Here is a 27,829-nt window from a genome sequence, read left to right on the forward strand (position 1 = left end):
ATGGCACCCCGAGACGTTACGTATGCGCCACGGATTCAGTTGAAAAAAACGTGTTGAATTTAAAACTTAAGGCGCTTATCGTCTTTTGCTTTGAAAGAGAAAAAGAAAAAAGTGCTTATGAAGTGACGTCATGACCGGTCAAATAGTGTTTCAGATTCAAAGACCGGAGCCGGTCAAATAGCCACTGCCATATAATAGCCTGCTTTTTGAGTTTTTTTTCAAAAAAGTTAATATATACGAAAGTGGTTTGTGAAAAAGGCAGCGTTCTTCTGGCTATCAGCACAAAGCTGAGCAATGAACCTGGTGTTTATCACTGTTAATTGTTGCTACAATTGGTTGCCCAGAAGCACTAAAGTGTTTTGGTCACTCATAACGTAAATAATTTTTTGTATATACATTTTCATTATGTAGATATTATATAGCAACTTAGCCTGTGTAGCAGGAATGGACGAAGAAAACCCTCAATCACATCGGTACTTTGATTTGAAAGAAATTCATGCAGGTAGATTTAAACTGGATTCTCCTGTAACCCCATCACCTTCTGCCAGTTCAAAAGTTGCTGGAGAAGCAAAAAGGTTGGTGATAAATAATTTGCACGAATAAATTAATGAAACTGACTAATATTTTAGTGATATTTTTGTAGAAAATAATACTGTACATTTCTATCCAGAGGTTGTAGTTGCCATGTACGTTAATCATATAAAGCCTCCAGAGCTAAGGCCACCTTCCACTTTACCGATTCTTTACAGTTTGCAACTTTACAGCAACTTCAGGAAAATTGATATTGCTAAACTGTTTGACTTTACAGAAAACTATAAAATTTTAGTTGGAAATATTGGTTGGTGAACTAAATTTTAGTTGGTTTAAACTGGGTTTGCTTCTAAAAATGGTAAATCAGAACTTTCAGGAGAATCGCAAGTAAAACAAGTAATATTAGCCAACATATGCCGAGAATTTGGCCTACTGGAAGAAGCTCTGGTAGGCCATGCTTGGTCGCCGGAAAAATAAAGGAGCTTAGAGGCCTGCTGTATTGTATCAATGGAAGACAATAAACTATTGTCAGTGGATGTCATGCCGTTGATCGCAGGGGTATTGGAACAGCGACTGTAATCTGTGAGTCTCCACATTATTAGTTTCCACTGCAGAACTAACCACCATCAAATTGAGACGTCAGAAAAGTGCTTGGAAGGCTAATAACACTGCACAGCTATTATTTTACGTTGTAATCGACATAATTTATGCCCCAAACAAAACCTTGACTAAGTGGCATTTGATTCATTTCCTCAAGAACTTAAATTCTCACATTATTTAAAAAACATAGGAAAAATAATCTTGATCCAGAAACATTCTGTTGAAACTGGTGATTTTAGTTGATGTCCATCATGCAAACATAAATTACCAGTACAATTAAAACTGTGATGCTGCTATCAGCAATAAAAAATACAGTCATTAAGAGCTGCTTCCATTTTGAATTATCAACTGATTTGCCAAGAAACACTTTTGGGCAATGAGGTTTGTAGCGGACGCTACAAGGTTCTATGATGAAACTTCACATTGTTCTATTGAAAAAAGGATGAAGTAATTTACAATGCTGTAAACTCAGCTTTTATTCGTTATCGGCCAACCGGCAATTCACTTACCTAAAGAAGAAAGCAATTAGACAAGATTAATGCATGAGTGTACACTGTACTGTACATTCTGTATAGAAGTAAAAATACTTGCACTTTTCTAATATGTTTTAGGCTACGTTTACATGAGGTTTCATTGTGCCCGAAATGAAAGATTTCTATTTCGGTTCGTTTGGGGGACGCGTAATCTGTTTACACGCGGCGACCGAAGTGAGATTCATGGCGGTCTGGATTTCACATCGGTAGTTTTGACAGAAATGAAACCGATGTCAAGTTGTTGCGGCTATGTAAACACGCCGCAATGAAATCCTAGCAATGAGATTAGCCCTAGTAGTTTGATTATAGTCAGTTATCTAGTAGGCTACTGGTAGCCTACTGTATTTGTAGTGTAGCACGTAAAAAGAACTTGAACATAACATAAATAAAATAGTTTTGTTTTTGAAGTCATAATAATAGAACTTTTCCACTGGTCTAGAATGTGCTTTAGCCAGTAATTAGCAATTATGAACCAGCCATCTGCAATCCTCCCAATTTCTGGAAGATATGCTGCAAAGTGTATTAGGAAAGGAGAACTTGAGCAATGAGCATTACGTTAGTGCAATAGCTTTATATTTGTTAAGTCATGATGATTTACATTTTCAACTGGGACTAGTCTAGAATGTTGGCTGTTTTTTAGACTGAGCACAATGACTAATTGTCAATGTCATCTGTACGGTAGCCTAATCATTTGAGACATGCATTGGACTGGTGCACTAGTAAAGAGCAAATAATTAGTCAATAAATTATGCTAGTCCATTCTTGAAGAACACAAGTAAATTGGCTCTGAGCTTGTGGTGTCAGTCTATTGACCCAAAAAAATTTTGAAAATACTTCTGCTATTTCAGTACTGGTTACTGTACTCTTTGGAATTGCATGTTTTATTGTAGAATTTATGTTTTTTGGGTGAAAAACTACAGTGCCGTGTTACCAGAGATACAATTTCAAGAGATTATTAACTTTCAATTAAATACCATCATTTGTGTGTGCAATTAATTAATTTATCATGCAACACTCTACACCAGAGAGAAATGAAGGTATACAATAGGTTAGTGGGTGTTGTTGGGCTGTAGGCTATATATATTTTTTCGACTTACAGTAACCTAGTAACAGGCGTGAAAATCACTCATGCGTAGAGACAGAATTCCTTTCGCCCGAAACCAACAGCTGTCGCAACGAGATTCCATGTGAACAAAAAGTTTTTCACGCCGCTTTGAGATTTCATTCATAGGCGCCGGGTTTTGAAAATTGCCGGGGGCAAACTTTCTAGCCGACCGATTGCTTACATTCAAAATGCTGATGTTTGTTTGTCAGCATTGATGTTTGTTTGCGTCTATCTGCCATTGTATGTCGGTATCGCCAAGCTTTATAATGTAGGCTCAGGCCTAGAAATTCACGGCGGACATGTCCGCCGTCACAGCATGTGATGACCGCGGGAAGTACCATCTAGATCAGTCATATTTGTCCGCCGAGAAATAACACAGGAACTAGCGATACCATGGCGAGTTGGCGACCTTTATACACAGGCCATGGCAACGTGCAGCTTAAAATTTGACTGAAGGCCGATCTGTTAGTAGCCAAAATCGCGAGTATAAGTTGATAGTTTGAGTATTAGTTGATAAATAGAGTCTGTGTATATTTTGTTAAAGTTTGAGTTACTTTTATGCTGTTTTTACCATTCAAATAACGGAATAGATTTTGGCACTTGTACTGGAAAACCAAAAAGCGTCTGGCAACACCGGTATTTCGGAAAATATTGTCGTTTAGTCAACATAATTTTAGGAGTTTTGCAGTGATTTGGGATTCAGTGATCACACTTTTGCAATTTAAATTGTTTAAATTATCATTTAAAAGGAATATAAAGTGAATTTAGCTTAAACTTCGAAATTGAAAATACATCGGCCTTCAGTCAGGTCTCCAGTTCGTACGTTGTCAAGGCCTGTGTATACAGATCGCCATGAGCGATACAAATCATCATGGTATAGCACGAACAATTGTTGCGATAATATATTTTCCAGCGCATTCTAGCACGCATCTAGAAAATGTGAATACTGTATCGGTGTATCCCTTAGCTGCCATTCAAGGAGGAAAACTTTCGATTTTTGCTTCAACGATTGATGACATTGAATCAGCGTAACAAAGGTGAATTCTTCGCTAAGAATCGATAGGAGTACAGGTACTTCTACACTAATCACGCGCAATTTAGTTCAAGTTTTACGTCACTATGTCTGGCTTTGATCTCCGAGTAATAATGATACGGCAAGGTTGGTTACAAGATTAGATTATACGAGTAGGCTATTACAGCAAGATGCAACAAAATTTGATAAGTTTGGTATTACAGTTAAGAAAGAAAAAACCCAAGGAAAATTCACTTTCGCTCACATGACACGCAAAAATAAACTTAAAGAAAAAAGCCTGTGAAACTTTGCACAGCAGAAAATAGTAGCGTTGGTGTAGAAATTTTCCGACTCCTGCCCAGAGCACTGTGACGTAATAAGCCACACGACCTCGTTCGGTGGAAGTTAATCAGATATGTGACGTATTGACCAGCCACACGGCGCTTTGACTCTTCAAGCGCAAGTCGTTGGTCTGATGAAAGCCTTTCAGAGTGACTTTACTGATTTTTTAAAAAGCCTTCCAAAACCGTGCGAGGAATTATTATCAAGATAAAGTGATTAAGCATGACGATCGACGGCTAAAACTGGTGTGTCCGCCGAGGTAGCTGCTCAGACTGGACAAGTTTGTCCGCCGTCAACAAAAACGAATTTCGAGGCCTGTAGGCTACTTCGAATTATATGCTGGTCACTTTGAACTTTAGCTCTTAATACGCGTAGATACTAAACTGAGCAAACAGCACTTCGTTATTGACACTCCCAAGAAAAACGTTTTTCAATCATTGTTACTATGCTTCAACGCGGAATAGCTCGTTTCGGCGAGTCCGATTCGGCGAGTTCAATTCGGCTAGTCCGATTTGGCAACTGCCCTATTCGGCGAGTGCCCTATTCGGCCAGAGCCCTTTTCGGCGAGTTTCCTATTCGGCGATTTTTGAATTTTTTTTTTAAATATTGGGTACCGTAGCCTAATTATCATTGCCGTTTTAGGAGTTGGGGTTAGAGGTTAGGGGTTAGGGTTAGAGGTTAGGGTTGGGGTTAGGGTCTTATTTCAACGTTTAGTGACGTTAAAACGATGTAAAAGCGGCAATGATAATTAGGCTACGGTACCCGATAATATAAAAAAAAATTCAAAAAATCACCGAATAGGAAACTCGCCGAAAAGGGCTCTCGCCGAATAGGGCACTTGCCGAATCAGACTAGCCGAATTGGACTCGCCGAATAGGACTCGCCGAATAGTAGCAGACCCGCTTCAACGGCACCATGCTGGCGTATCAGCTACCGTACTTCTGTTTCTTTTGTTATCTTAGGAGCAGCGCTCTTGTTGCAACAAGTAGATCTTTTAATTGAGATCGATCCGCAATGAAAGTCAAACTAACGCAAATCTGAACTTGGAAACATTTGATTTAGGATTTTTTTTAAATAATTTGAGGGGGGGCAACCACCCCGAGCTAAATTCACGGGGGGCACCGCCCCCCCCCGGAGTCGGCTCCTATGATTTCATTTCGGTCATTTTCATTTCACCTCTCATGTAAACGTAGCCTTAGCCATGTTTGCTTACTAAGAACAAAAGACCTTCTCTACAGACTTTTAATAGACTTTATTTGGATAAGAACCTTAGCATTCCAGCAAGGGTAACACAGGCTGAAGGTTTTTAGGAGAGTAGCAACTGTTTGTTTAATTTAGTCGGCTTGGCTTTTTTCTTGGCACTGAGTATTCTTTTTATAGTTTTGATCATGTTTATTTCTTTCTTTAAAGCTATAAAGTAGCCATTTAATGTATTTGCTTATCTCAGGGAAAGACCATGCGTCTTAAATAAAAGGTCTCATCAGACAAGAAATATCAATCCAGCTTTGAAATGGAATAAACTTTCCTCCCATCAACCATTGACCAAGAAAATCAAGCCGCTTGATATTATCACAGTCAGCAGCGATGACGAAGATAAAACAACTAACCATTTTCTGTCCTCAAAAGATGACCCAACAATTGTGATAAGCAGTGAAGATGATTCCTTCTCTCAAATAATCTCACCCAGTGCCCATAAACAACCGCGCAATACAAAGGTATCATCATTATTAGGGTGGAGTGATTACGAGTGCAAAAAAACTTTTTATAAAATTTTTATTAGCTTGGGGTTAGAAAACTTGCCAATTACTACTAAAACTAGTTGTGCAAAATTAGAATGTAATCTGACGAGAGCTTGACCTGCCACCAGACACTTGAAAATTTACCATTGGGCCAGTCCGTGTCAATTCACACAGTCAAGAAATTCAACCTCTTCAATTTTTCTTAAATTTTACACACCTTTTCACTATCTTATATGATGAACACCTGCAAAATTTGAGTGAAATTTATTGAGAAACACGAGATTTATAAAGCATTTAGTTTGGGGGTCTGCAGAGGGGGCACAATTTTTTTATTTTTGGCCATGTTTGAAGTCCTATTACTGCTTAAGTAAATTAGGTAAGAACCTAATTTTCTTACAGGTGATAGTACTGCTGACAAGTATTGAAAACACAACACCGTTCACATTGTCACTCTAAAAGGTCAAAGACATCCAAATGTGGCCGTTTCCAGCTCTCGGTTAAAATTTTCCAAAATTTTAAAACCTTGCTAAGACCCTATTTTTGATTGGTTTTGGCTGACATTTAGTAAAAATGTTGTTTACAGGATTCTCTATGAACTGAGAAAATTTCAGCACAAAATATTAAAGGGGTTGGGAGGTATTTAACGTGAAACATGGGTCGAAATGACGAAAAGCAAAAAAGAGGTCCTTTTAATATCCCGGTTACTCATGACCCCAGTGAAAATTTTCACTGAAATTTCATAGAGAATCCTGTAAACAACATTTCTACTAAATTTCAGCCAAAACCAATCAAATAGGGTCTTAGCAAGGTTTTAAAATTTTGGAAAATTTTAACCGAGAGCTGGAAACGGCCACATTTGTATGTCTATGACCTTTGACCTTTTAAAGTGACAAAATGAACGATGTTGTTTTTTCAATATTTGGCAGAAGTACTATCATCTGTAAAAAAATTAGGTTCTTACCTAATTTACTTAAGCAGTAATAGGACCTCAAACATGGCCAAAAATAAAAAAATTGTGCCCCCTCTGCAGACCCCCAAACTAAATGCTTTATAACTTTCGTGTTTCTCAATAAATTTCGCTCAAATTTTGCAGGTGTTCATCATATAAGATAGTGAAAAGGTGTGTAAAATTTAAGAAAAATTGAAGAGGTTGAATTTCTTGACTGTGTGAATTGACACGGACTGGCCCAATGGTAAATTTTCAAGTGGCTGGTGGCAGATCAAGCTCTCGTCAGATTACATTCTAATTTTGCACAATTAGTTTTAGTAGTAATTGGCAAGTTTTCCAACCCCAAGCTAATAAAAATTTTATAAACAGTTTTTTTCACTCCACCCTGATCATCATGTGCTAGCTGAAGATGCTATTACTGTAGCGAAATCGATTCTTAATAAATTACACTAAGAGGTTAGATTGTTGTGCAAATGCCAGCATTTGATGAATGCAAAATAGCAGCACCATGTGAAATTGCAGAACTATTTTTATCTTCAGATTTTAAAGAGGAAGATCGACTTGCCACCAGATGAAACTTGCCATGATGATGTCGGTGGTGAGTTGGAGCTAGTCTTGCCAACTTATGGTTTTTTATTCATTTGCCTTTTTGTAAACATTCAATTTGTTTTGTGTACACTGGATGAATATAATAGATGTTGGATGAATATGATAGATGTTGGATGAATATAATAGATGTTGGATGAATATAATGGATGTTGGATGAATATAATAGATGTTGGATGAATATGATAGATGTTGGATGAATATGATAGATGTTGGATGAATATAATAGATGTTGGATGAATATGATAGATGTTGGATGAATATAATAGATGTTGGATGAATATAATAGATGTTGGATGATTGAATAATGGATATGATAGATGTTGGATGAATATGATAGATGTTGGATGAATATAATAGATGTTGGATGAATATAATAGATGTTGGATGAATATAATAGATGTTGGATGAATATAATAGATGTTGGATGAATATAATAGATGTTGGATGAATATAATATATGTTGGATGAATATATAGATGTTGGATGAATATAATAGATGTTGATGTGCATCTGACAAGGTCGTTAACACTTTAAACGTTTTAGGATCAACAAAGCGTCAACGCAACGATGTCAGTGTTGTTAGGCACAGAAGAATGACGACACCAGAAGTTCGTTCCTTGTTTGAAGCAGATAAGGTGAGGATTCCATGATCCATATTTGAGGTGGATGAAGTGAAGTGGAAACATGTTCTCTTGTTGAAGCCGGTGAGCGGTGACCAAACATGGCCCACCTACGCGGTAGTTTCGGAACCCATGGCCCACTTACGCGTTAGTTTCGGAACCCATGGCCTACCAGTACCTACGCTGTAGTTTCGGAGGCCATTTAACGACTTCTCGGCGACCATGGCCGCCAGGAGCTCAGAGGCCTGATGAACCTTGTTTGAGGTAGATAAGGTTGTTAGTATTATGGAGTAATTTTATCCTCTTCTACTATGAAGCGTGTTATTACTGCCAAGAAAACAACTTATAGTTAATAATTATGTTGGGTGGCTAACCCCTGGGCCAACTGCAATGTTTTTTGTTTGAAAAATAGCAGTTGCATTGCAGTTCAATGTGACGTATACTATTGTGGGCAGCGGGCAGGAAATTGCCGCGATACGACTGTCCACTGCTATGAACGTCATAAGTTCAATTGCCGCTGATCTCACAAAACCGAGTCATTAACTGGCATATGCTGTATATAATGGAATTGTTCAGTGTTTGAAACGTTTGCTTCATAATAAGCCCAGCCACCGATGCTCATTGCTCTCTAACTACATTTGTTTCTGAATGGATTTGTTTTCGCAGCTTTCACAACAAATACGAAGGTTTTTGGTGGAGAACGAACAACGCAGTTCATTTCTCCAAAAGAAGATTGAGCTCGCTCAGGTTGGTTCAGTAGCGACCAGAGTTGTAAAAAACGTTTTTCACCCAGCCCGCACACGTGTTTGTGGGCAAAACGGGATTTTTGGTAAAAAAAGGGTTTTATGCGCAACAATACGTTTTATCTCGTAAAAATAGCCAAAAAACACGCATTTAATAATTATTTTTTGGCAATGGTTGCAACAAAAAACTAATTAAGTTAACATTCTCATTGAACACCCATATTTTGCAGTATTTATTCGATTAGTTGTTTAAAATAATAACTTTTGAAAGTTTTGAAAAAATAGCTCTCTTCAGTCACAGGTGTAGTAGCCATAAGTTTTTTTCTTTAACAGCTTTGAAGTTTTCTTAAATTGGAGCAAAATTCTTCTTCTGGCAACACTAGGTTTGTAGATCTAACCACGTCCTTTTTAAAAAGCCTGTCGTTTTTTATATAAAATACCCGGGTACCCGGGCAGCTACCCACTACTACCCTGGTAGCGACCGCTTGTTATGTTGATTTGTCGTTGTGAGCTCTCCAATTCTAGATAGTGATGCCATTACTCAAAATTTGTATTGGTCATCCTCATAATTCATCCTCAAGCTTATGCGATGTAGGTTAGTTCTGGGCCACAATCGTCCACCAAACAATACTGAACTTGACAATAAAAGCTCAATAAAAACAACGGTTCAACTTTTTAGGGTGTGGAGTTAGCATTAAACTCTTAGACCCTAGTCCTAGACAGCTCTGACGGGCGTCTAGTGCATAAGCTCAATTGCAGACAACGCTTCAACAGCGTAACAACTTGTTTAACCTCAGCAAACGCCAATCAGGCATGTGTTGGAAGATCCAATATTTCACCACTTGACTTGGGTTTGTAGGGACTTGAAAATATTCTAAGTCGTTCAATGGTTCGGGATTGCCAGGTCCACATCGTCGGGTCGTCCGTGAATGGATTTGGAAGGAAGACAAGCGATTGCGACTTGTGTCTTGTTGTGGACGAAAATGCGACAACTATCAAGGTATGTGGCACTGATAGATGGCCTTGCTGTCAAAGTATTTGACATAAACGACCCTACTATCAATGTGCGTGCCACACACACGATCTTACTATTCAGGTGCACGACATAGTTTTTCTTACTGCAGGTGCGCGTCATATGGTTTAAGTTTTGACGCTCCCATTTAGTGGGGGAAGGATTGACGCTCCCATTTAGTGGGGGAAGGATTGATGCTCCCATTTAGTGGGGAAGGATTGATGCTCCCATTTAGTGGGGGAAGGATTGACGCTCCCATTTAGTGGGGGAAGGATTAACGCTCCCATTTAGTGGGGGAAGGATTGACGCTCCCATTTAGTGGGGGAAGGATTAACGCTCCCATTTAGTGGGGGAAGGATTAACGCTCCCATTTAGTGGGGGAAGGATTGATGCTCCCATTTAGTGGGGGAAGGATTGACGCTCCCATTTAGTGGGGGAAGGATTGACGCTCCCATTTAGTGGGGGAAGGATTGACGCTCCCATTTAGTGGGGGAAGGATTGACGCTCCCATTTAGTGGGGGAAGGATTGCTGCTCCCATTTAGTGGGGAAAGGATTGACGCTCCCATTTAGTGGGGGAAGGATTGACGCTCCCATTTAGTGGGGGAAGCATTGACGCTCCCATTTAGTGGGGGAAGGATTGACGCTCCCATTTAGTGGGGGAAGGATTGATTATAATTTCAATTTTCGCCCTGATTTTGTGATTTTTTTGAAGTTTTCATCCAAGTTTGTGAGTTGCGACGTGATGGTTTCACATATTTGTTTGGTGGAAATATTAAAAAAAATCATACCAGAGGCCTTGAAGAAAATGAAATATCTTCTGACAGGTGTCAAACCCACAACAATGCTTTATATCAGGGATGGCGAACCACTGACCCGCGGGTCACGAAGTGACCCATCACAGATTTTCAGTGACCCACTTGTCTTTTTTAAAATAATGAAATTTAAACAAATATTTCAACAAAGAATGAATGTTTCACTAAATATTTGTAATAAGGCCCCACCATATTTTAATCTAGTACCGTACCGAATTGCTATATAGCAGTCTGACACAACTTAATTTGTGGTAATGTTTTACAGCGATTTGTTGAATTGTTGGAAGAAGTACAACTTTTTTTAACTGAAAAAAATCAAAAATATCCAGAGTTAAGCGAAAGTACGTGGTTGAATGATTTAGATTTTTTCGCTGATTTCACAATGCATTACAATAAGTTAATACTAAATTGCAAGGCTGCGGAAATATTGTATTATCCATGTTTGGGCACATTAAAGCATTTGAGAAGAAACTTGCTACTTTTTCTGTAGACCTTGAACAAGGTTAGCTGAAATATTTTCCTCAGTTGTTGAAGCACTTTACCAGCACCAATTTAACTTATGAACAAAAGCAAACTGCACTCAACAAGTATGTTTTACTGACGAAAGAGGCCAAAAACGTAATGTCAGAAAGGTTTACCCAGTTCGAAAGCTAGATACTACATTGCAGTTCATTCTTTTCCCGCATGCAATTCAGTTTGAAAATCTTGAACTATCAAACTTCAAATGGCTTCGTCTTTACAACTTGGAAATGGAAATGATAGACTTTTCAGAAAGTGCAGTTTGGAGAACAAAATTTGTAGACTTAAATCATCTCCTACAAAAAATTGAAATGAAAACGGATATGGATGGTTGTGACTTTCCTGCTGTTGAAAACCATGCTGAAAATATAATTCTTACAGAGTGGAACTCCCTGCCAAATTCGTTTGAAACTATGAAAAGATTTGCGGTAGCTTTGTTAACGTTGTTTGGTTCTTCATATTCGTGTGAATTTTTATTTTCGCACATGAAATTTATACAATCAAGCACACGGAATCGTCTCAGCTCAGATATGAGTGCTGCATGTGTGAAGCTAAAAACTACGGATTACTAACCAAGGATAATAAGACTTGCAGAGATGATGCAGCAGCAAGTTTCGCATTAACATGTAATTAAATGTATGACCCACTTTTGCTTTTTCAAGGATTAAGGTCTCTTTTGTGACCCATGCACTAAAAAAGGTTCGCCATCCCTGCTTTATATGAACGACTCGGTTACATGTCTTGCAATACAAACGAATTTATTTTCACACGAGTCAGTTCAATCATAAACAGCTGAATATCAAACAAAGTTCAATTTTATTTTCGTGCTACTTTTTGTTTTGTTTGTTCGTCGTTTCCATGAATTATATTGACGTAGCAAGATTGAAACTCTTTGCACCTTTATCATTTTGATTATTTGTGTCGTTTGCTTTCAGCTTAAGTAGTAGGTTGTCCATTCATCCAGTCAATGCTTGTAATTCGCAAACAAACATTTCAGAACAGCAGAGTGAACGGAATTTTGCATCAAGTCAAACAGCTTTTACATCGCGCGCATTTTGTTAGAAGATTAAAGTTCATCCCAGCCAAGGTGAGCCATTCGAACGGTTATAATCTTAAATTGAGCATTAATCATTAATTTTGTCCGCACCGCATCGCCCGGTTGATGGCCGACTTTCTTTTCTTAGGTGCGAATCTTAAAATTTGAAGACAAGAACACAGGAATGGAAGTCGACCTGAATGTGAACAACATCACGGGACTGAGGAATACGCAACTGTTGTTTGCATATTCCCAACTCGACCCAAGGTACAACCCATGGTGCGGCTTAAGTGTTGCCAGATCAACCGTTTTGTAGCCACAGATTACGTTCAAACAATTGATCCACCGCAAATCTTAGCAAGCTTCTGATTGCCTTGTTAAAATTTCGTACATTGCTGAAATTTTGATGCTTTTTCCTCAGGTCATTCATTGAATTACTGAGCTAAATAGATCGTATCCCTGAGTGAACGCTTCGTAAAGTTTATAGTACGTTTAGTGCCTTTTTTAAAATCTATGCGTTTGCAAAGGGTACCTCTAAAGACCCAATGTCAGTGTTGCAAGATGTTTTGAAGTAAAACCAATATTTTTTCCATTGAAGTCGGTTCGAAATAATAGCAAACCGATACCCCAAACTGTAAAACTAGTATGATTGGAACTGGCAACCCTGACAATGGCTATTTAGACTCTAAATTTTAGAGGAACCTCTGCAGACACCTTGCAACTTTCAAGAGACGAAAATTCCCGTGTAACTTTTCACTGAAACTGTGAAAATCGTTTGTTAGGATTATTTCTTGAAACTTTTCCAACTGACCGCCAGCTGTAAGTTGAACTGTGTTGCATATTTTGAATAATCAGTGAACCCAAAGCTTGAAGTTATTTCTGTCATGAACTGTGTTATCACTTTAACAGTTTTGTCATTTTTTTTTTGGTCTGGCAACCCTTAGTTGACTGAAGTTTTTTGCGCATCAGCAAACTGAGGAAAAGCCTCATATTTTTTCCTCAGGATTCAAGTATCAAATTTGTGTTCCCAACTACATAGCGGTTTGTGGTATTGAATACTGAAAAGTTTGGGTGTTCATCAGGACAATTATCGTTTCTAGCACTAGTTGCTACGTTCATCTGATGAAATTGAAAGTAAAATTAACAACAAACAAGATGGTTTATTGCTTCACTGTATTAGTGACCGTGTGGTCTCAGATTGCTTTCTAGCTTTCCATGGCTTACTTGGCTGGAGTGGATAGTGTCAGTTAAAAACTACAATTGAAGAAAAAGTCTCACGTTTATTCAGGGTACGCCCTCTGGTGCTGTGTGTGAAAGAATGGGCCCATCAGAACGATATAAATGACGCAAGCAGAGGAACCCTCAGTAGTTACGCTCTGTCGTTGATGGTTATCAATTATCTGCAGGTGAGACCACTCAACACCGTGTTTCATGTTCTCATGGCTGTGCGACAAGCAACGTCGATATTTGCTTGACAGCTGCCAGAGTCTGTGTTGAGATGTTGTGCTATGACGTTGTTTGAAATTAACATTCTGGATGTGCATGTCTCAGGATCGCAAGTGATCCCACAATTGTTACCATGGTCGCAAGTGATCTAGAGGTGTGCAGAGTCAAGTTTTCTGGACTCCTGGTCCACTCTGACACCGAAGTCTGTGACTCCAAACGCAAACCTGGTATTTTATGCCAAAGCTTTTACCTTGCCTATCATCTATCATGAAAAGAACAAATTTTTAAATGAAAAAAAATTACTGTTTAAAAAATAAAACTATAGTTAGTACACAAAAATAACAACTAAACCAAGTAAGTTATAGCCAGGGATATCTAAAGAAGGGGATACGAAGGCTTTTCTTGCGTCTGACAATAGAAGGGCTTTTGTTTATCGTAAATAATCTGTGTTTATCGCAAAATGACAATTGGCACCGATAGTAGTTTAATAAATCTTGTTATGACAACTTGCATTGCGCTATTAGCATCAGGCCTGGATAATCACAGCATGCTCATGGTTACTTGTTAATTCAACTACCCATATACTTGCTTTACATCTAGCATACCGCATCAGGCTTTGTTTAAAAAACAGCTTACTGGTAACTTTTCAACTGTCTTTGTAAACAAGTATTCTTTAACTACTCGACGTAACATTTGCTAACTGTCTTATGTAGCTCATTGTACCAGCTGCACCACAAAACTTTCTATGATTTTAAAAAGAAACACATGTTTAAAGCACTACAAACTACCGCCCTGGTAGTGTCATGAGAATAAGGCAATCACTTCGAGCCTTCATATCCCCTTCTCTAGATATCCCTGGTTATAGCGTAAATATTTGTACGCCAAAAGTACCAACTGGCGTAAAAATGAGACCTCGGCTGTTTTTGCCAAGAATTTCCGGTTTGACGCCGTCTCCTGTATACTCTAAAACTTCGGTTCCTGTACATCTCCTCAGCAGAGATGTACGGAGTCAGGTTTTGTGGACTCCTGCTCCACTTCGGCGTCAGTAACTCCAAATCCACTCCTGCTCCAAATATTTTGGAAATATTGAATAACACTTATACAGTACCTTCCCTATTAGTCCAGTCGTTGAAGCGAAAAAAAGGGCCGAACCTTGACTTAATTGGTGTAAAGCTGAAACTTTGCACATTGTTTCTGTTGATTATGTACATTGACCAAAAAAAAATCCCCATGAAAATCTTTTGGTGAAAAAAAGTTATCCGCCTTTTTTGAAAATCCGCCATTTTTTTTTTTCAAATTGGCGGATAAACAAAATTTGAATATTTTTTTGAAGTATTGTCATACTATGGCTTCTTTAAAATATGATATTATCATTGTCACAATTAATAAGCAAGTAGGTACTCAATAACATTTATATTTGACTTTAAACGAAGTGACATTAACAAAATATTATATAATAGCCTGCCGGTACGATAATGTATAATTGTTCCAAAAACGATTATTTTGTTCACTTACAGTCAGGTAAATATATAGTTTGACCCCAAAAAATTGCTACAAAAGGTTTTCCAAAGTTTTTTTCTAGTATATTTCATCAAGAATAATATATTAAAAATCTAGGAGCATCAGAGCACCGGAAAGTTGTCATTTTCAAGATGGCCGCCAAAACAGTATAATGACAATAATTCACTTAATATTCATCCTAGAGCTCTAATTCTGGCGTCTATCCCTAGATTTAAGATTTTGAATTCAATTCAATAAGAATTCAATAAGGAATTCAATAAGGCAATTCAATAAGGCAATTCAATAAGGAATTCAATAAGGCAATTCAATAAGGAATTCAATAAGACAATTCAAAATGAAATTAACTAATTAGTTTAATGGAAAGACTTATATGAAACAAAACCAATAGTGAAACACTGGCAGTACAAGAATCGCAGACCACTTATTAAGTTATTTACATTCAGTTGCTTAATAAGTCCTGGTCATCATCTTCATCCAGTAATGACTCATTGTACGTATTGTCACAGGCATCAAGTTGCACTGTCTACATGCTGAGGTACAGGGTAGATTATTCTGCCTACAGCTACACCTGGCAGTGCTACAGGCAGTTGCAGTGGATAATCTATAAGAGGGAATCTTTATGTCCGACTCTGTTGTCACAAACTGACTGCCTTTCAGTTTCCAACCCCACCCGTAAGTTTCCATATCACTCTTCTGTCCTGGCCAGACCATTATTTGGTAGTAAACCCTTAGACGGTGAAATTTTGTCGATGACTCAGCAGGTGGTAGGCGTTCTGGTGTCACAAATGATTGGGAAGAGACTACTTTTTTTCTTAGTACTCTGTAGTGCTGACGAGAGAGAATTCGTCCGCGTGCCCCCAAAAATCACAGCCATCGCTTGACAATCTTTGTTCACAATGGATGCTGCTGCCTGCTTTGGAAGAAGGAAGTAATTGGCACAGTCTTTCAGAGTAGCATCCCCCTTTACCAGCTTGTGAAACACAGATTTTCTTACCCACACCAAAGATTCTTGATGTTGTGTCACATCCAGTGTAGGCATATAGAAAAAGTAATTGGGAACATAATTCTTCACCCATCACCATTTTTGATACACTTTGTCAGCATTTTCCTTGTCGAAACGGAAATATAGATCTTTGTTTGCTTGTTGCGCATAATGAAGAAGCAGGACCAACAGAACTGTGTCTTCTCCAATCAACGTTGTCGAGTGTGACACTGCATTAAGAACAGTAGCCTTCACAATCGGCACATCAGCATCCCCTGGGGCATTGATCACTTTGCAGCCTTTAGACTACCCCGAAATGTTTTACTGATCAAGTCGATCATTTTTTCGTTTGTTTATGTTCATGCACATTAAAGTCATCCTCGGCCACACCATTCACAATATTGCTCAGGGTTTGATCCTGAGAAAAAGGTAGGCTACATAACCAGCCAGTGATGTCTTCTGCGCTTCATTGGCAAAGCGGAGTTGCATGATTTCAATCCTAGTCTTCTTTGTGATGTTGAGTTGTGATATGTTGTGCCTTGGAATCACACGGTTTGCTTTCTGATCCAGTGTCAAGGCAGCAATCATTCCCATCCCGTGGAAAGTTCCCTTCCCATCCAGGGTGATATTATGATCAACATTATCAGCTGCAAATAACATTGTACTTTCGAGTAGGTCTATGTTCTCTAGAACAATGGATTCTGACGCTACACAATCAGCTGCATTCTTTTCAAACCTCAAGACTTCTGCGTAAGAAGAACAATATCCCATACTGTGTAAACTGTAAAGTATCAACAAGAAATCTCGACCTGTACAAATGATGTTAATACAAATGATATATCTTGAACAGCAAGACCAATTTGCAATGGTGCAATCACCGCTCGTGGTCTGACAACTTGACCAATAGGCCTACTTGCAACATTTTGCTTTGTGTCTTTTCCTACTAATAAGGAACTCAACAGTGTTTGTAAAGTTTCAGGCAAGTGGGCTACATTAGAGCAGGACCGAGATTGAGTGTCGGTTGCGTAGCCGAGTGGTGAAAACGTCTGCGCGACGTTCGAAAGGACGTGGGTTCGACACTGCTCTAGAGCACGCGGCTGTGTCTCGGCACAGACACTTAGGCCTAATGGCAAGCCAAAATAAGGGGAGCAGCTGACTCGAAGACTAGGCCTATATGTCACTTCGCTGCTTCCTGTCGTCTGTTGTAGGCTATCGCATCTGTGATCGCAGTGTTACTGTATGTTATGTATCGCAATGGGGGCAAATAAAACACGATTATTATTATTGAGTGCGTCTGTGCTTGGATAGTGATCATTTACAGATGGAACACCATTTTTGATGAGCTTTGCCGCAGTTTTAATTATTTCCCTCCTTTGTGACTCTTCATCATCCTCATGCCTTGTTTTTAGGAAATGAGATCGGAAGATTTCGGATGTCTTCTCTCTCATAGTGACAATGCAATGAAGGCCCTGACCTTCATTTACATAAATAGATTCACCGCACTATTTCTATAATTGGGTCTTCAGATATTTTGATCCATAAGGAAGGCAATCATCATTTGCTAAAAACTCCTTCATTTTAGATCTGAGGTCTGATATCGTTAACTGTTCTTCTTCATTCGGTTCAACATGGGAACACATCTTTAGAGATGCCTGGTCCTGTTCCTCATCCTTCGGTCGCCCAAATTTTCGACGTTTTGCCTCGGGTACTCCGCCGCATTGCAAGGGTACGTTAAATCCGTATATAAAAGTAACACTACAAAAATGATGGTATAAACAGTCTGCAGCATGCAAATCGCTACCGTAGTATTCAATACGACCTTTCACGGCGCATGACCAATCGTCAGAACGTCTCTCACAACACTCTAATATAGTCCTTGCAAAAACATCTGTTTTAACAAAACTAAAGCCAGGTCTATCCGTGAGAACTCGAGTCCCACAAAACAAACAATGAGTCTTACTGTGGAAATTGCCATCAAGAATTCGAACACTTCGTTTCCTCGTGACGCAGGACCCACTTTCCTATCTGTTCTTCTTAAGCTGTACATCGATTGGCTTAGTAGGCCTATAACGTTTACGACAGTCTATGTGTACTTTTCGACCAGCTGTCGCAACAGTGTTGTCCCTTCTATTAGTATTGGCAGCATTAATCCCATCAGCACCCTTTTGACGCAGTATACTGGAGGCTTCAGAAGCTTGAATTTCCTTGTCACAGATCGTAATTTCTTTGCAGGCATTTTCCCTGAACTCTTTTTCCGTGTATCCGTAAACTTCCTCCGGCAATCACGGCGGACCACAACTTTGCAAATGTGAAATACTTGCAGTATGAAATTTACTTTTAAATGAGCACCAACACTAACAATAATTTCACAAAAATTGAATAATTCAGTATTTGGACATCCGCCATTTTGAAAAAAATGGCGGAATTTCGAAAAAAGCGGATAACTTTTTTTCACCAAAAAATTTTCACGGGGATTTTTTTTTGGTCATTGTACACAATGAAAAGAACCAATGTACAAAATTTCAGCTTTACACCAATTAAGTCAAGGTAAAACCCTTCAACGACTGGACTATATCCCCTGTCATGAAAGGAAATCATATTTTCAAATGAAAATAATACTTCTAAATTAGCCTTCCTTCGCAAACATAACAACTACGTCAAGTAAGATGTAAACAATAAACATTTGTATATTAAGTATCTGGGCTAACAGGTAAAAAATTAGACTTCGGCTCCTGTTTTTGCCAAGGATTTCTGACTCTGGCTCCGGCAAAAAACCGAGACTCATGCTCCTGTACACCTCTGCTCTGAAGGGATCCCACAATTGTTACCATTATCGCAAGTGATCTCACAATTGTTACCATTATCGTAAGTGATCCTACAATTGTTACCATGGGCGCAAGTGATCTCACAATTATTACCATGATGAAAAGTGATCCCACAATTGTTACCATGGGCGCAAGTGATCCCACAATTGTTACCATGGTTGTCAGTGATACATTTTGTTTTGCAGTGTGGTGTTTCCCCGAGTGTGCTCCCAAGTCTTCAGGTCTTGCATCCTCATCACTTTTATCCTTCCCTCCCTATTTGTATGGTACGGCAAAGAGCAAATGAGATTCCGATCCATCAATCCCCAAACCAGCAATCCCTGTCCGATCTTCTACTTGGTTTTTTTCGCTACTTTTCCAATTTCGATTTCGACCTTGTGATGTCCGTGCGCCAAGGTCAGGTGGGTTAGTGATGTCTGTGCACCCAGGTTATCTAAGTTTAGTTGATACACCACAGATCGACACATTCTTCCACGATGGATTTGTACATTCGATTCGATGACGTGAGTTCGATTCCCACAGCTTCCATTATTCCTTTTTATTTGCCAAACAAAGTCCAAAGCAAGAATCAATCAAAAGGGCCAGACGGAAAGCAGATTTGATCATGGCATAAAAAGTTCGAACAAGAAGGTTGCTTGCGCAGAGTAAAAGGATCTGGGCCTTTTCTACCAAAACATTGCGCAAATGCACGCTGCACAGTCTTATTCGACTGTGTTCTAGGATACTCCAGTACACAAAATGCTTTTTCTATGCTATTGTATGGCATTTCTACATCTGAAAAGAAAAACGCCTTAAAATTAAAAGATAAAATTTTATGTTGTATCTGTGCAATGTGCATACTGTTAAAATTTGAGATCGTATAAACGATAATTGACAAAGTTATAATACTGTACATTGTACAAAGTGTACAGTGTAGACCAGCGTTTCTCAAAGTGGGCGAAATCGCCCCCCTGGGGGCGATTTCGAGCGCCAGGGGGGCAAAAAAATCAAAAGGGGCGATCGGGGGGCGAAAACACTCAAAGGGGGCGAATTTATTAAACCACCAATAACAGTCCAACGCGCAAACCATTTACTGCAAATAGATGAATCTACCTTGACCGACAGCAATGTATCGTTGCTGCTGCTGCTTGGATATGTGCGTTTTGTTCATAATATGAGAACAAAAAGAAATGATTTTTGCTCTCAGTCTTCCTACACATATTCGGGCATCAAGCATCTTTAATGCAGTGAAAAACTTCTACGAAGAGAAGGGGATTCCACTGAAGAATATTTTACATGCACAACTGATGATGCTCCGGCAATGGTTGGATAGCATCGAGGGTTCATTGCACTGATGAAAAGATAAATTCCTGACATTGTGTAATTCACCGTCAGCATTTTGGTTGCCCGTAATCTCAGTTCTCAACTGCATGAATCACTGAATATTGTGATAAAATGCGTCAGCAAGATAAAAGCGCATGCTCTCAAAGACAGATTATTTCGTTCACTTTGTTGCCAAAATGATGAACAATTGGAATGTCTTTTATTGCATACCACGGTAAGATGGCTTCAAAAGATGCTTGTTTGAACCGTTTTATGCCCTTTTTGTTTCAGTTATCAAATTCCTATCAAGCAGTTCAGTTCAGTTTATTTTTTGTTTTGTTGGCGAAAAAAAAAGACACAAAAAGCAAAAAGACAATAAACACAAATAATTCGCACAACAAGGATGGCAGCGAAAGACCAAAAGGTCACCAAAGTCAGCTGCCACCCAAACATTTAAACAAAAGACCCAAAATTAAGAACATTAACACATACGGTATATAATATATAGCACAATACCAGCACTTTAATTTGTAAAAATTAACAATATTATACATTAACAATGGAATAACACAGGGCAACATAAAAAAAACGTTGTGTAGAGAAATAAGCGGATGATACGTTTCAGGAGTGATCATTGTACAAATTCTTGCACTGCACTGACGCGACATTAGCTGAAGATACGATACCCTCAAAGAATGACATCGCATGTTTGGCGGATATTTTCAATGCCATAAACGAAGTAAACAAAAGGCTTCAGGGAGCATTGATAACTCTCAAGTGCAAAAGCGTGATTAGGCCTACCTCATTTATTGCAAAGCCATCTTTATTTAAACAAAGTTTAGGTCAAAATGTCTTAAATCAGTTTCCCAATTTGAGCGAGAATGTTATTACAGAAGAACAACGGCAAAAATACTGCTCACATTTAGACATGCTTCATAAAGACATGAAACTTCGCTTTGCAGATCTCGTGGACCTCCATGTTTCAAACTGGGTGGTAGCCTACAACCATTTTTTACCGAACCCACAGACATAGAAGTGGAACTTCAAGAGCAGTTCATTGATATGCAAACTGATGATGAGTCAAGATTGAAATTCAGAAATGATCGATACGATTTGTTTTGGTGCCAGGTTGCAGGCAAATATTAGCTTCTCTGGAAAAAAGCTGGAATGTGGATTTTGTCGTTTCCTACTTCATATATGGTTGAAAGGGGGTTTTCGGCTGTGACATTGATGCTTTCAAAGCAAAAAATCACTTGCTAGTTCATAAACGGGGTGATCTTCGACTCTATCTTACGAAGATGTCGCCAAACATTTCAAAACTTTGTAAAAGTCGCCAAGCTCATCCATCCCATTGAACATTATCATGTTATTGTCAATTTCATTGATTGAATTCCCAAAACTAAATTTGTCTATCACTCTATTATCAATGCTTATTTTACTTGACAGAATTAGGGGGGCGAAATTTTATTTCAATAACGAAAAGGGGGCGATGGACTAAAAAAGTTTGAGAAACACTGGTGTAGACCTACAATGACTGATGTCAAATTTTTTGAAACACCCTGTATTTGTTTTACAGGCTTGAAAAGGGCTATGTGCCTAGCCGAAAACGTTCGCTTATTGTTTTTTATAATGTTAGGCTAAATGCAATGTTGAAAATTGAATGAGGCTGTTCACCAGGCATTTAATTAAATAATATGAGGCGTTCTATTGGTGCAAATTAAGCTAAACATCACAAGATGTATACAGTGACAATCTGCTTGTTGATCGTTAAGATTTAAACCCCCTTCTTTTAAGTTATTTCAACCTCTGCACGCGATAATTTTTTGTCTAGAAGTTGAATTTTCATGTTGCATGTTTAGTTGATTTCAGCAACATGGTCCTGTGTTTCGCCATGCTAGATAGCCCTCTGAAGAAGTCAGTCGTGTCTGATTGACGAAACGTCGGGATAAAAGCAGATTGTCACTTTATACATCTTGTGATGTTTAGCTTAATTTGCACCAATAGAACGCCTCATATTATTTGAATGTAATGTTGTTGCTAAGTGATATCTGTTTATAATTCTTTTGTATGCGAGAGTGGGACCTTCCGATGTTTGGCGAGTCGGCAGTTACGTTTTGTCAGAAACAACTTAGGTTTGTGCTACCGAAAATGCAAATTCCCGAAATCAGATTTTCTGTTTCGTGTCACTGCAGAAGTGTTAAGGTGCGTCTACACGAGAAAGTGTTCTTGCTTAGAAATTCTTGCTTAAGCTAGTGATTAAGCTCGTTTCGTCTACACTGGCAACCTCAACGAAGATTTTGCTCGCTTGAATCGCGGTCACGTGAGTATCTAACCTCCAATGACGTCACGTTTTAAAAAGTTCGCGCCAAAGCATAGCAGTTCGCGCAGCAGAGTAGACCAAGCAACTGACTGTTCTTTAACCATTTGAAGTTGTTGCAGTCTTTCAGTCATGGCTTCCTAGAAGTTGTGTAAAAAATGCTGCAAAAAGCGAAGGATGCAAACCCGCAATTACTGCTTATTGAAGCATTCAGACACCTCAGTGAGGTTGAAATGTTGGAAACAGAATTTCGTGTCAGTGTGGGTGACTGGTAACAACCAGCAAGATCATTCCTCCGCTATTTTTATTACCCAGTGTACAATGGCAATGGTTTTCTGCTGAGATCCTGTTTTGGATTTGAAATTGGAAAATATTGTGCTTTCTATGCGCTATTTCGAGTACGGTCACCGCCAGTTCAGCCCGCAACATTAATAAGAACGGCTTGGGATCAAAACTTAACGAAATCCTTTAACGATACCGCCCTGCCCTGTCTGGATACTGAGCTGAGAGGAGACCTGAGATTTTGGCGGGAAAAACATTTCTAAGCAAGAGAACTCACTTAAGCGCCCAGTTTTTCGCTCTGGAGCGTATTTTTTCTCGACGGCTCGCTTACTCGCCCGTTTTCTTAAAAGTAAGCGGCACAAACTGCGATTAACTTAAAGAAACAAGAAGTTTGGCTAGCTTAAGCAAGAAAACAGTCGTCGTGTAGACGCACCTTTAACGCGACGTTTTGTTTCAGTGTTTCAGCGGCGACTCAGATTCTTGGCAAGACAGGAAAGTCCGTATCGAGGAACCCTTCGATAGAACGAACGTGGCAAGAGCTTTCAGGAGCGATAACTTGCATATAATTGTGGGACTGTTCAGGTGAGGATATATTTTAACAGTAAATTTCCAACTGAAATATCATTTCGAGAGAAGTTTCGCCAAGAATTGTCTTGTATGCGTTTGAATGAACCTTACTCGGTCAAGACACATTTACGTTGGATTTTTTCACTGCTTGAATTCTGATGTGGGCTTTGATCTGTTCTCGGCTTTGATATTGCAGATCTGGTAAAAAAAAACTTTTCAGTAGCTTCAACAATTTTGGGCAGTTGAGCATTTTGTTTTGAAATTTAAAGTAAAAAGTTAATAAAACTACAAACATATTTTGAATGAATACAAAATTCCCAAAGTCTAGCCTGGATCAATGATCTTGAAGCAAGACTATCAAGTAAAGTAAATATCAAACTTCACAGTTGGTACCGCCTATGCAGGTACATTCGCTTTTAAGACGGATCGATAAAAACAGTAAATAAAACAAAGTTAATGGGTAAATTTTATTGATTTCTTTATGGAAATGGGCTTCATCACTAAAGATGATTTTTTGTGAAAAATCCTCATCGACTTGTCTTTGCTCGTGCGCCCAATCGGCGAACGTAGGACGCTTCAAATGGTCAGCAGGCTTGAGTTCTTGTGTCAATTGAATTTTGTAAGCGTGTAGAGATAAATCTTTCGTCAAAATTCGATGCAACGTGGTTGCGGAGAGGGTCAATTTCTGCGCGCGATGGCGAATAGAGGTGCCTGGACTCTCGGCCACATTCTTGCGCACTGCAGCAATGTTTTCAGCTGAACAGCATAAACGAGCACGCTGTTTCGAGAGATGATGCGACCTGGGAACCGAGAGTAACAAACACCATTGCCTGCTGACCATTTGAAGCGTCGTACGTTCGCCGATTGGACGCACGAGCAAAGACAAGTCGATGAGGATTTTTCACAAAAAATCATCTTTAGTGATGAAGCCCATTTCCATAAAGAAATCAATAAAATTTACCCATTAACTTTGTTTTATTTACTGTTTTTATCGATCCGTCTCAATGAAACACCCTATACGTCAAATTTTAAACCCTGTCAGTAAGACTTATGATGTGATCAATGATAACAACGGGAGATGGTCAAATTTGAAAATCACAAATAATGGAGTTTGATCGTTATGTACCTGGACTCTTCTATTGCAGACTCGCCGCTAAAATCCTGCAGACTGGAAACGACCTGAACCGACTGATCGCTTTATGAAGTCACGAGTGGAATTCTTATCGATAACGACGCAACAAAATATTTCTGCATGAAATGTCGCATTTTATTTTATACATTTCTTTATAAAATGTCACTTCGGTTATTTATGTATTTCCATCAATGATGCAACAATGTTTGGACTTGTGCAATCACAAATACATGGAAGAGTTAGTTGCCAGGGCGACCAGAGGCGCATTCCAGGTATCGAACAAAACTAGCAGGGCTCATTGGTGAAGGCTGGCCTCGGTAGTTGAGACAGAATCGGGTTGTATCTTGCGTCACCGCGGACGACTATGACGTCATAAATTTCGTTTTGAAGTCATACTAAAATGTTGATGACGCTTGAGGAATCAGCGCTCTTTAGTTTCTCCATCGATCGGGGGCGCGGAGTGATGGCGCCAGTTGTATTCAGTGACGCCTCGAAGACGAATGTCTTCACGACCTGTCGCGGCTTCTCGATCTCTCCTCGGTTTCCATCTTCTTCGGTTTGAATTCCGTGAACATGATCGTGACGTCATCAACAGTGACTGCCATTGTGACGGGGGAGCTTCTATCGATGCCTTTCAACTTGGGTCGCTTGGTTTCATCGTGCCTCACTTTCTGACCTTCCTCCTTCTGCAGAGCGGCTATGGGGGATTGGGGCATTTGGGCAACAAGTCTAAACAACAATTAATTTGACAATGCTAACAAACGAGTCGATGACTTTGGTTTCAGCTCTGACGAACCAATTAGAAAAGCGATGGACATCGCCGTGGCAGTACGACTTTAATTAGATTGAAATCAAGGGCAACAATTGACTCAAGAACTAGGACAGGCGATCTCACAACCTTCACCCCTACCTGGTGGCTTCTTGCTGGGCCACAATATGTTGGTTCAACCGAGGCTTCCGAGTGGAGGTTCCTTTTCTTACGTCACATATCGAACACTTGAAAGCTTCCGGCGAATTTGTAAAAGTGCATACGCTGCAATCCCAGTATTCATCCGCCACTACCTTTGAAAGTCTCTTTCTTGATGGCGTTCCGCATTTTCTGTCGTTCATTGTTTCCTGAAACATATTTGTTGCTTAAAAAAACAAGCTTTCGATTGGTAGCCACTTCAACATGAAGAAATTCTGCCAGGCCCCAATAGCACCTCCAATCAGAACATTTTATAAGAGGCTACCGTCCGATTGTGACCATCTAGCACTCAGCCAGAGAGTTGGTAATTGCAGAAGAAGAGTACGGTAGTGATAGTTGGGGGAATCAAATCCAGGTCATCGAAATGGCAACTTCCTAGCCCTAACCACTAAGCCAAGCAGCTGACGGCGAAACCACCACTTTATTTGCTTTGTATCATCTGCTTTTCACGCTTTTTTAAGTCACGGAAAGCGTAGCTTATGAATGGTTTGAGGTTTCAGTGGTTGTGGCAGAATTATAACATGTTTTAAAGTGGCTACTCCATCGGTTGGTTGGCACTTACATAAATAAAAAAATGGTAAGACAAATAAATGATTGGACTAATCAGAAGTTGTAGAAATATCGTTTCAACCAATCAGAAAGTTACAGATAAAAACGCAAACATTTCTGACAGAATGTAAAATCAGTGAACGCAGCCAGCGTGATCTAGTGGGTTGAGGTTAAAGAATACATTTCCACTACGTGGGTTCGATTCCCACCCATGTCACAACTCTTTTTTCTTCTGTAATTACCAAACAAAGTTTAAAGTAGGATCAACTCTCTGGCTGAATGCTAGAGGGGTCACAATTAAACAGTAGTCACTTAAACATATGTTCTGATTGGTTGGCGGTGTCTTACAGGGAATTGTCATGTTTAAGTGGCCAACCTATTGGTTATTGTAGCTACGTATTTCCAAATACTTTTTAGACATGAACTCGCCTTAAGTTAGAAAACTTTTCTGGGTTTTAGGCTTTGTTTAAAATTTGCGCGTGAATCGTGACTTTGAGTCTTATTCTCATATAAAAGTATAATAATGTGAAGCTGGATAATACAAAAACATCAAACATACTGCAATCGCGTAACCTCAGACCTACCAAGGGACCTTAGGCTTGGTTGCTGCGCCACAAACTCTCCAGGCCTTTTGCAGGGAATATTCTTCGTTATATTTTGTTAGATTCTTGAAGTTATGCGATGGACACTGGAAGATCGTTCCACTACTTGCTGATAACGTCACAAAGCAACAACATTTAGCAACGCGATTTCAGAGATTAGAAAACCTCCTTCACATCAAGGCCTACCAACCTAAACACAACAACTAGAGATGACGTAAAGCAGTTAAGTGGATCGCATGAAGCCACAACGTACTGGCCATATGTTCCAATCGAAAAGAAAATCACAACAATTGAAAAGGAAACACGTAAGTACTGAGTTGCCAGTCATATTGTGACGTCATATTTCGGCAGTGCCTTGCAAGGGGGTTACCCTCAACACAGGTCCAACTCATAACAAAATTGCTCTAACGAGTTTGGGGGTAAAGCGGTCACAGAACCCTCCAACTAAGTAGAATAACCCTTGTGAAGTTCAAGGATTGCACTTTGAAAACGACAAAACACATTTCTCGCTTCACAAATTCCCATCAAGCAAACCATGAAAGTGCAACCATGATAAAGCAATTCTATTCAACCAAGTGTGTACGTCAATGCATTGCCTGTCAAGTTTATCTGGAAAGATCATAGAAAATAAATCGTTTTGTTTATTATTCGCAAATATCTTCGTGCGACAGACAGGGGGGTGTACAGTACAGCGACAGGGGAGAACACATCTACAGCGGAGTGCACATCCACGGATGATTCCTGTCATATGGGCAATACTCCAGCACCGAGTTAATAAGTGATTTCGTAGAGCGTCCATGAAGCAGAGCGATGATGTCACAGTCGCTGGAACCATTGTTCTTATGCATCAAGTCATTGAATGTCGAACATTCCATCTGATGAAATAAATTATAATTGTTTAAGAATAAAAAAAGCTTGAAAATAGAATCGCAACAATCAACATGTCAGAATGATGGACTATGATGTCAGAACACGAGCGACGGAAGGAAATGCAACGGAATGCAAAACTATTACAAGTTTGAAGGCCTTTGAAGCACTGCATGTAATTCTTCATCCGTAGCTTAAGGATCTCGTTGAGGATGCTCTTCCTGTGTCCTCCTTCTCTGATCCCAATGCGGAGGAGCTTGGAGTCGTTCAACATCATCAGACTCTTACCTGGAAGACAAGATAACAA

General features: G+C 39.3%; 3 protein-coding genes across 5 annotated transcripts in view; 1 reads left to right on the forward strand and 2 right to left on the reverse strand.

The window, feature by feature from the left end:
• Positions 1-343: 343 nt before the first annotated feature.
• Positions 344-24,742, forward strand: LOC145785329 (poly(A) RNA polymerase GLD2-like). Its single transcript, XM_082596988.1, has 12 exons — positions 344-575; positions 5,571-5,838; positions 7,352-7,409; positions 7,964-8,055; positions 8,707-8,787; positions 9,643-9,783; positions 12,125-12,214; positions 12,312-12,430; positions 13,452-13,569; positions 19,123-19,338; positions 23,296-23,420; positions 24,551-24,742. Exons 1-12 carry the CDS (start codon positions 445-447, stop codon positions 24,606-24,608), a joined length of 1,497 nt encoding a protein of 498 aa, XP_082453114.1. The 5' UTR covers positions 344-444; the 3' UTR covers positions 24,609-24,742.
• Positions 24,699-27,480, reverse strand: LOC145785331 (YY1-associated factor 2-like). The gene is made up of 3 exons (XM_082596992.1): positions 26,638-27,480; positions 25,448-25,653; positions 24,699-25,266 (listed from the first exon to the last, which is right to left on the reverse strand). The coding sequence occupies exons 2-3, from the start codon at positions 25,645-25,647 to the stop codon at positions 25,044-25,046; spliced, it is 423 nt and encodes a 140-aa protein (XP_082453118.1). The 5' UTR covers positions 25,648-25,653; positions 26,638-27,480; the 3' UTR covers positions 24,699-25,043.
• Positions 26,846-27,829, reverse strand: part of LOC145785330 (protein aveugle-like) — a 30,813-nt gene continuing 29,829 nt past the window's right edge. For 2 of the 3 annotated variants that reach the window (XM_082596991.1, XM_082596989.1), the window contains exon 5: positions 26,846-27,810. In XM_082596991.1, coding sequence (XP_082453117.1) covers positions 27,554-27,810 — 257 coding nt within the window. In that variant the 3' untranslated portion in view covers positions 26,846-27,553. The remainder of the gene's footprint in view (positions 27,811-27,829) is intronic. The other variant, XM_082596990.1, reaches the window with a different exon arrangement.

Source organism: Aplidium turbinatum, chromosome 16 (assembly GCF_918807975.1).
Source record: "Aplidium turbinatum chromosome 16, kaAplTurb1.1, whole genome shotgun sequence".
Classification (NCBI taxonomy): Eukaryota; Metazoa; Chordata; class Ascidiacea; order Aplousobranchia; family Polyclinidae; genus Aplidium; species Aplidium turbinatum.